Source organism: Anoplopoma fimbria, chromosome 2, assembly GCF_027596085.1.
Source record: "Anoplopoma fimbria isolate UVic2021 breed Golden Eagle Sablefish chromosome 2, Afim_UVic_2022, whole genome shotgun sequence".
Taxonomy (NCBI): Eukaryota; Metazoa; Chordata; class Actinopteri; order Perciformes; family Anoplopomatidae; genus Anoplopoma; species Anoplopoma fimbria.
Window position 1 is genome coordinate 20,326,794 of NC_072450.1, and position 9,793 is coordinate 20,336,586.

At 38.3% G+C, this 9,793-nt stretch overlaps 2 protein-coding genes across 2 annotated transcripts; both read right to left on the reverse strand.

Moving 5' to 3' along the window:
* Positions 1–1,005: 1,005 nt before the first annotated feature.
* On the reverse strand, positions 1,006–4,935 carry sord (sorbitol dehydrogenase). Its single transcript, XM_054613948.1, is given in 10 exon segments — positions 1,006–1,505; positions 1,733–1,854; positions 2,236–2,414; positions 2,639–2,704; positions 3,180–3,298; positions 3,435–3,486; positions 3,489–3,593; positions 3,917–4,081; positions 4,616–4,649; positions 4,760–4,935. Coding segments are annotated over 10 exon segments (1,062 nt in total). The 5' UTR covers positions 4,814–4,935; the 3' UTR covers positions 1,006–1,339.
* Positions 4,936–6,095: 1,160 nt separating this feature from the next.
* Positions 6,096–8,022, reverse strand: terb2 (telomere repeat binding bouquet formation protein 2). The gene is made up of 7 exons (XM_054620637.1): positions 7,923–8,022; positions 7,538–7,619; positions 7,182–7,321; positions 6,713–6,774; positions 6,567–6,628; positions 6,392–6,471; positions 6,096–6,221 (listed from the first exon to the last, which is right to left on the reverse strand). The coding sequence occupies exons 1-7, from the start codon at positions 7,984–7,986 to the stop codon at positions 6,109–6,111; spliced, it is 603 nt and encodes a 200-aa protein (XP_054476612.1). The 5' UTR covers positions 7,987–8,022; the 3' UTR covers positions 6,096–6,108.
* Positions 8,023–9,793: the final 1,771 nt, after the last annotated feature.

Genomic DNA, 9,793 nt, shown 5'->3' on the forward strand with positions numbered 1-9,793 from the left:
CTAAAAAAGGTTGAATTTGCTGTATGAAAGTGTAGCCTGGGCACCGACTGGAACAAACATGTTTTCATGATTAGTCTGTTTTGTATGGAAGCCCATTGCTACCAATAAAAGAAAGAAAAATAGGAAACAAAAAAAGTTTGACGTGAGAAAAAATAAAACTACTGATGAGTCCAAACTTTGACTTATTGTCTCACAATTTAAGATTTACTTAAAGTACAATTCTGAATTCAGTTCGATTATTGTTATAGGACTGACTAGATGTCTCAATTTCACACTACATATTAATTATAATTAAAATGAGCATTTTTTTTAATATTTGGAGTTTGAGAAGCTATCCACAGATGCAAACATTTTAAATACATTGCAGAAGGTAAGATTACTTAAGTAAGATCTTTAAAAACAATAAAGTATTAAATCTTTTTTTTTAAGTTTCCAAAGTCGCTTTGATGTCTGTCGATGCATGTATTGCATCATTTCCCGTTTACACAAAAAAGTAAAGCGCGTTGATTTCTTCATCAACAACTGCAGAAACGGTACACCATGATGAGTAACGTATTGTACATATTGTATGCCACTAATACGTAGTGTGGAATTGAGACAAACGGTGTGTCCGCGTGCTGATTCTGTGATACGTAATCCTAAACAGGTTTTGAATATGTTTTGTTCACACTGAAAAGTAAAGAACTTGAGTATTCCTCAAATTTCAGTTAACTACACTTTGATTTTCGAGTGTGCAGGTAAAGTACCGTCTTAAATGACCTCCTCACTCATTTCTAAACATCAATTTGATTGATTAATTTGTTAGTTTGTAATGGTTAATGTTGTTTCTTGTATACTGACAAAATAAGTACTTTGCACACTAATAAACAGTATAAATTCTGTACTTGTAGTATAGAGTAGAGAATTAGGTCAAAGACATTGCTATTCGTTTCCTCTTTGAGCCTCTAGTTCCCCCTAATGTCTGCTGCTAGGTAGTGCTGGTTCTGTAGAAATGAAAGAAAACATTTTATTAAAATGTTATTATTTAAGGATTTTATTTTACTACAGTAGCCATATGTAAAATTAGCACAAGTTTAAAATAGAACAAATTAGACCTGCCTAAAAACAATTAAAATATCGGTTAACGAACAAAGTTCAGCATCAAGACATAATGACTCGTACCATTTGATGCTTGTTACGTCTCTGACCTGCAGTCAGTATACAGTTCTGTAATCAGTTTGTCTCTTTGAACCGCCTCTGTTATCTTCCTAAGGATCAATGTCCAGTTTGTGTTTATGTCTACTCGTCATGCTGAGTCGCTCTCAGGCAGGTCAGATTTGTTTCACTGCGGCGGGTCAAATCAGGGATTCTGGTCATTCTGGTCACACTTTAACATGACCTTTATCCCCAGACCCTGCCGCGTGGTTTCAAAGGCCTGGGCTGCCTGCTCCAGGGGAAAGCGGTGGGTCACGAGGGGCTTCACGTTCACTTTACCCGACGCCAACATGGCTATGGCCATCGGCCAGCTGCAACACAGATCGACAAACATTTTACTCTGGAGTTCAATCTCTGTGATTCTTAATAATTATTGAGTTTAGCTTCAGCCATGGACGTAAAGGATTTGATCAATTCATTCTTTTTTTATATCTTATTCAATAAATACATGAAATATTACTCTCAGGTGGAACTGTATCCAGCTTTGCTTTAAATGCTTATAGAACAAAAAGTGTAAATTATGGATTTTTTTTCTTACGTGTTGCAGTAGCGGAAAACTCCTCTGATGTCCACTTCTCTTAGAGCAGCATCGATCAGAGGAACAGTGACCATCTGAGGACTGACACCCACCAAAGCCACCGTACCTCCTGAACGTGTTGCCTGGCAGGAAAAAAACAGCAAAACCAAAATGTAAGAATAGTCCATTAGAGGTTTAAGAATGTATAGAAGCATTACTGGCAAAATTAACTTTTATTATCAAAACTAAAAAAAAAAATTGCCACTGTGAGTATTTAATATATAAATGTTATCTATAACAACGCAACTCATTTTAAAATCTTTAAAATATATGTAAAGTAAAAGTAGCTAACTCTGTCAAATAAGTGAGTTGTAATGGAGTTGAACTTTAATGTTGCATGAAATGGTTTTTAAATTTGTAAGTAGTACAGTGCCTGAGTAATCTGATATTGTCTATACTTTGTGCAGAGCTACTTCATAACTCTGAATGCAACATGAAATGGTCTTCACTGAGTAGTCACATACATAGATGGCAGTTTGAATGCTGCTCTCCACACCAGAGCATTCAATGGTAACGTGAGGCTGAGCGCCCAGCTGGTCCTCCACGCTCTTGGCCAGATGCTGAGGTTCGTCTCCTCGCTTCACCTGCAGTTGGAAGTCTGCACCCAACTCTTTGGCCATTGTCAGACGCTCGGGTAACATATCTGAAGACAGCAGAGGTGGATAACAGACAAAAAGAAAAGCCTGCAGAGGAAATGCCACCAGAATCTGCATGTTGTGTCACTTCAGTTGAGATAGATGTTAATAAGGTGTGTGTGTGTGTGTGTGTGTGTGTGTGTGTGTGTGTGTGTGTGTGTGTGTGTGTGTGTGTGTGTGTGTGTGTGTGTGTGTGTGTGTGTGTGTGTGTGTGTGTGTGTGTGTGTGTTACCAGTGATGACGACCTGCGAGGCCCCCATCGCCTTGGCCACAAGCAAGCAGACCAACCCAATAGGTCCTGTGGGAAGAGAAGAAATAAACAGGATAACTACTTTAGGGACTGTGTAAAGTGTTTAATTTATGTTTGAAATGTTACTGCTCAGCTACAGTTAAAAAAGAGTCCATGTTGTGAAGTGTTTTTAGCAATAAGAAACATTTTCAACGCAGGTATCCCAAATATGCATCAGCTTGTTTTTGCAGCATAAGGGATTTGTTAAATATTAACTGTCTTGGAAGGAGTTTTAAGGTTCGGTAGTTTTCCACTCACTCAGGTTTTATTGTACCAGCATGATTCTCATTTTTGTGACTACTGATGTGTTTAAACTAGCTTCCCTAGGCTGCTTGCAAGGACATGTTACATAAAAACAACACAATCAGCCCCTTTTTATATTAGTTTGCAGCATGAACTGAGAGGCAGCCTGCAGTGTCTTGTTGAAGGAATTGACATGCTTGTTTTATTATGTCAGTTTAAGAGTTTTGGCTCATTATTTTACCGGCGCCACAGATGAGCACCGTGCTGCCGAGGGTTACACCGGCTCTGCGACAGGCGTGGATCCCCACAGACAGAGGTTCGATTAGGGCTCCCTCCTCAAATGTCACATCATCAGGCAACCTGGACAGTTGAAGAAAGACACAAAGAGAGAAAAGAAGAAGTAAAAAAAGGAAATATGCAAAGGTTAGGCAACAGATCAGAAAGTTGTTTGGTAATCTCTGATGCAAAGCCACAACAATCCTGAAAAAAACGTTACTTGTAACAGAAGTTGGCACTGTGTTTGTAGTATCGGCATAGATTTCCATCGTCGGGGGAGTGGCACAGAAGAAGATTGTAGGGGACAAGTTATATCGTCCATTTTTAAAGAACTCATCCATCTCCCGGGGTGCGCCAGGCTCAATGGCCACTCTGTCACCTAAAAAATACACAGTGGAGCTGACTTTACCAAGATAACTCTTTGTGCCAGTGAGTGAAATTGATTTAAATATCATAAAAATGTAAAGGACTAAGTGAGACATCAAAAATGCATCACTATGATGAACAGTGTATGACGTCACAGTGCCATGAATGCATGTTTTAATGAATTTGTAGCACTGCAGGTGCAGTTTGACAAAGAACCAGAGTTGACAGAAGCATCCATCATCATTTTTGTGAATTGTAAATATCTTTTGAAATATAAAAGCGTGTCATCTGCCCTTTTAACAGAATGGCAGATTTCTGCAGTGCTCACCCACTCACCTACTTTAAGGTGCTTGACTGATGATCCGACCTTCGTCACCCGCCCCGACGCCTCATGTCCCAACACCATCGGTTTTGTGAGCACAAAGTCTCCAATTCGTCCATGCTGCCAGTAGTGAACATCTGATCCACAGATTCCAACAGAGTGCATCTGGAGCAAAACCTCTGGGTGCAAAACATCAGACAGAGTCCAGTACTAACTAATAAGAGGGTATTCATATTTTGTCACCTTGTCATAGAGAGACACTACAGACCAGCATGATCCAGACCTCTGAATCAGCATTTCAATTATGAATGAATGAACTGAAACATAATGGCAATTCAGTCTTATCTTTTGGGTAACTACTGACAAGAGTGAAAAGAATAGGAAATACAAATATCTACTTTTGACACCAGTGCATTGTTGACTTGCATGTCACAAATATTTTAAGAATGAAATAAAATATGCAGTACTTCTGACTCTAAAACACAAATACATGCAATTTGTTTTCCTTAAGTTTAAAATATATTCCTATAAGAAAATAAATCGAGCTAAAACAAAGTAGCCAAGTTAATTGGATTGATTTTATTTAATTGATTCAACTTATTAAAACCTGGCAAAGCATGTACATCATGTTCACATATTTCGAAATGCTTGTCGGTGGACAATAAACTGTAAATTGCAGCTCAACAGTAGGCCTACAATTGAATATGGCATACCATTAGGTCCTGGCTCGGGGATGGGGCGCTTTTCCTAGAAAAAAAATATTTATATATACAAAAAAAAGTTTGCAATCAGTTTAATTCACACAGACTGTATTTAACTTTAATGCATGAGATGAGAGTTTGAGATCAGTCTCCTACCACCCGGAGGTCTCCTTTCGCGTGCAGCACCACGGACAGATTGTCCTCCGCCATGACAGATGCAACACTGAGCAACACGACAGGCTGAAGAAGAAGCAGGCAGATCAACCGAGACCAGGGAGAGATGTCTCTTCTTGTCCTGCAAGTGTCAAAGTACAATAAACTGCATGCAGTCTTCACCTTCCTGATAGAGGGGCTGGTATCAAAACAAAGCATGTGATTGGCCAAAGACCCGTGGAAGAGTCCACTTTGTAGGGGTGCCGGTAACATCTAAATTAATTTAACTGCACTCTTTACATCATATAACTCCTTCTACGGCTCGATATAACTTTGGTAACGTTATACATTACGTTGACATTGATTATAGGTTGACATTGAGCGCTTGTCATCGATATGCCGTGATGTAATTAGCATAAAGCCCCTCTGCGTCGTCACAGTCCGACACGATTGGCTGACTCTACTGCCATGTATTTTCCTCAAGGTTTCCCACTTTTGATGACATCTACATTGCAGATAAAACTGTGGCTTGAAAATTCTTATAAAAGTTTCCAAATTAAATTCAAACATCTTTGTTACAAAAACATTGAGAAAGTGTTTCTATCGACAATTAGGGAATAACTGTATAAAGCATTCCCATTATGATGTATCTGTTTGTACAATATCTATTTATTGTCGCACTTCATGGACCACTTACAAAGAAATAATAGCTCTGACCAAAATACATCTCATTAGTAGTTCACTAAATAAGTAGTTTGATATTTTCTAGCATTCTGAGGCTGCCCACTGGGGATTCAAAACTACATACGCCTATGACGTCTATTAATAAACAACAATGCAGTCATTGCTCATCATTGCAGTAAAACTGCACTTTTCTTACTTAGAGAAGTGTTATTTAGTAAGCTATGACTACCGACAAGTTAAAAAATGTTAGTTGAACACAGATTTAATTCCTATGGCAAATTTATTAGAGGCAAGTCAAGCCTCGCCCTGTTGTCATACCAGAAACTGATCAGTAAGACAGATTTTTCAGATGTAAGAAATTATGTAATTGCAAATGTGGACCCATGTGTACCATTTGCCCTTTATGATACGAGCATTTTCATTGGCCAACATGAAAAAATAGGGACTATGTCAGAGAGATAAAGCAATTAACAGATCTTACACTGATGTGACACTGATTTATTTATGTCAATGTATTATACATCTACACTGCATACACAGGTGCAAGTAGGCAATGCAAACATAATAAACAAACGAATAACTCAACTGACAGAACATTAACTACAGCTTGCAACTGTGAAGGCACTACTGCTACTTGTTCTTCTTTAAAGTGTTTTTCTCTGCTTTGCTTATGTGTGCGGCGGACAGCAGTGGGCTTTACAGCTGGAGCATCTGAAACATCCGAGGTGGAAATCACACAGATCACAAGAGTATTTCTGCAGGTTGTCAATGCTGACGTACCCTGTACAGAATAAGTGACCAGAAAAAAGGGAGTAATGTTAACACACTTAACAATGATCTAAATATTGATTGCACCAGACCTTCATTACAGGTAAACAATCAATTATTTTCATATTAGAAACAGTACAAACAATGTCTCATACATTTAGTAATTGATAATACATGTTTCACCTGAAAGCGTGTTACTAACTGCATAATGAGCATGTAGAGGGGCTTCACTTTCTGATAAATCTGTGTCAGATGGTTCAGAACTGCCAAAAGAGAAATAGGGATTTATTAATTTACTGGACAGTTTGCACATGATTTAGAACCAATATTATGTATTTTGAGAGGAAACTCAACCTACTCGCTTCTGCTATCTTCACTGTTTTCATCTTCCGTCTGGCAACTAAAACTCTTGTGGAAACCCTGAAAAAAACGGAAAAAGGAAGTCCAGCTAAATGATTGAGTGATACATGATCTGACTTGTGTAAATTTGCCTGGTGTATTTACCTTTGCCACCGGCTGCTCATCTTCACACTCCCAAATCAACCTCCCAACCACGTGTCTCACCTCTAAAATTAAAATACAGAACATTGTATGAGTTATAATAGGTCAAATTTGTTTGCTTTGAATTGAATAAATCGTTAGAGTGGATCCCATATGTTTTGGCTGAGGCAATGACCCTTTATAACAACTTGATTATGTCTGTGAGTTTCGAGTAGTTGCAACCAAGACTGACTAGTCCCTTTAAATAGTTTTTAGACCCCTAAAGAGGTAAAACAATCCATTATTCACCGTTAAAAAAGAAAGATTAATTTGCCCGATTTCTGTATTTTTTTCTTATTCCCTATTTTGTTAATCATTTGTCAACCGCTTATACTTATCGTGGGACCTAATTGCTGGTCTTAACCCCAAGGTTGGGAACCACTCACTGATTTAGTATGGTTTACAGCTAATCAATAAACATGTTCGTTCTCACCCTCCTGTATTGAGGCCGGAGGCAGCACATAATGACCAATGCACACAGACCTCACACTCTGGCGCTTCTCACAGCCGGACAGAAACAAGCTGTGAAAAACCGCAACCTTGTTCCAAAGATAATCTTTGCTCTCAAATATCCTGAAAAACAGAATCAGAAGCAGTTTTTTGTTATGCTCATTGTATGTGCTGACATACTTGACAATAAACACAGTACAATAGTATTAAGACAGAATTAAAAAAAAAAAAAAAATGTGAAAGTTTACAATGGAAAGCTTATAGGGAATTATATAAAAAATACTCACAAATGATCTGCTAGATGATAAATGTGCAGCTTTTCCAGTTTATCACACTCACCTCAGTGTATCAGCACATGTAGCATCCTCACTGAAAAGGTAATCTGCTGTTCTCCAACCAGCATCGGTCCCACCCTCCAATACTACAAGACATAACGCTACATCACCACCAAAAGGCAAGATCATCTACCAAACAGATGTTTGTGCTTTGAAATGCCAACTGCAATGAGTTACATATCTCTAAACAATGGGAGTCTTTTGTTTTGTTAAAATGTTGGCATCATATTGTGGCAGCATCTCCTTAAGACATTGTGTCAAAATATTCTTATTTTATAACCTAATGTCACAAACTTGCTAAATGTATAAATGCAGTAGCATCATTTAGGTGGCGATTCATTCAATTATCATTATAATTTACCTGATAATGGTAGGGAAAGGTTACTTACTCCAAAAGTTGTGACAAGCCTGTGGCACACTGCTTGAAAACCAGGCAGATTTATCCCTAAACATAGTTACAGTCCTCTGTTTTGAGAAGAGGTTAGTTTTAAAGTGTTTAACTCTCTTTTCCTTATCTTTTTCTCCCAGTAGACTGTGTGGAAATGCTGCACTTAAATTTGGCGCGCAAACGGCTCTGCTGCATTTAAATGCTCTCGATAATTATCGGAATTTTTGAAATTCGCTGAAACGGACGTCCAACTAAACAACAAGGCTTAAGAATCGTGAAGGTTATCGGTAATATGTAGTTAACGTTGGGAGTACGGGAGCTGGACTGTGTTTGTGTGGTTTAATGTTTAGTTGTATGTGTTCTTATGACATACAACTTATAAAGTAACGACTTAAAACCACAGCCGTCAAGAAAATATCCTGCGTTTGTTTCACTCACGTTAGTGAAACACACAGCTACTCTGGGTACCTGAAGCTAGCTTGTAAGTGAAAAGTATTGAGTGTTTCTTTAATGTGCCTCTGTGGAAGGAGAGGGGCAGAGAAAGGATCCAACTGACCCTGTTACTGAAATGTCCCCACTGAAGTTTGACCTGCACACACACTGCAGACTGTGGGAAAGTTTGTCCATCCAGGCACACACACACACACACACACACACACACACACACACACACACACACACACACACACACACACACACACACACACACACACACACGGTTTCTGAATGAACTGTCCACAAGCAAAGGTATTTATTATCTGAGGTAAGGTCTTTTCTTCCGAAATGTCATACAAGAAAATCCTAGTGATTAACAGCTGCAAGGACATAGAAAGGCTCACTTTCACAATTCCCTTCCTTACCACCTGCACCTGGTGTTGTCAGACTTGTATTCAATCTATAACTGACATGCACATAAAGTAATAATAACTTTTATTTATATAGCACCTTTAAAAACAGAGTTTACAAACTGCTTCGACAGACAAGGCAGCAAAAGCAAGGCAATTAAACAAAAGAAAGCTTAGACAAACTAAGGTAAGACTCACACCCTGATACCCTGAGTAATGATACTTTACAGTCTGAGAGATGTTTGTCAGTTATTTCTAAGTTAAATGTACTGTATTTCTTTCTCATCTTTTTTAAAGCCTCAGAAAGTCAATCGGAGAAGGCTAATATCGCTCAGTACCTATAACCTATTACTCATCCTCCCGCATACTGCATATTGTAGTTGATGTTAAGTAGGGCGTCCCTCAGGGATCTTATATGGGCACTGTTCTGTTTGCCATTTACAGAAATTGATTTTTACATTTCAGAGATATGGATTTAATCTCTGCTATGAACAGTTTAATTATTGCAATGGTAACAGGATATTAATACCTTGGCATCTTGCTCATTGAGAAATTGACAATGTATAGACATACGTGTGGGATTATCATAGTGGATATCATTAAACAACGTAGTCCAAAAGACAACCTCTAATTTAGTGTTTTCATGATTTTGGAGAGTGCAACAAGTTGGGCAAAATCTTCCATAGGTGTTCAAGTGGGTTGATATCTGGTGACTGTGAAAGCCGTAACAGATGATTCATATCATTCATACTCTAATCAAACCATTTATTGTCACGTGCAGAATGGCAACATCTGTAATGTTTCTATTTATTGAGGATTTTTCTTTGTCACAGAGCAGCCGTGTATTGCAGTACTACATTTCACCACCAGGTGGTAATGTTTTGTAACATATACAGTTGATCACCAAGTCATGGTCGATTTTATATGGCTTGTAACAGTGTGGTCTCTCTATATATTTAGGTAAAATCATGCATTGATCAAGCTCTTATTACTATACTTTTTTCAATTTCATAAGTGCAGCTGCCAT

What these genes read in the sequence shown, in the direction of transcription:
- terb2 (XM_054620637.1), bottom strand. Translation starts at nt 7,986, where the DNA reads ATGTTTAGGGATAAATCTGCCTGGTTTTCAAGCAGTGTGCCACAGGCT. An exon ending in TCCGGCCTCAATACAGGAGG is followed by an intron (nt 6,775 to 7,181) that starts GTGAGAACGAAC and finishes TTTTAATTTTAG; the next exon opens with AGGTGAGACACGTGGTTGGG. An exon ending in AGTTAGTAACACGCTTTCAG is followed by an intron (nt 6,222 to 6,391) that starts GTGAAACATGTA and finishes TATTCTGTACAG; the next exon opens with GGTACGTCAGCATTGACAAC.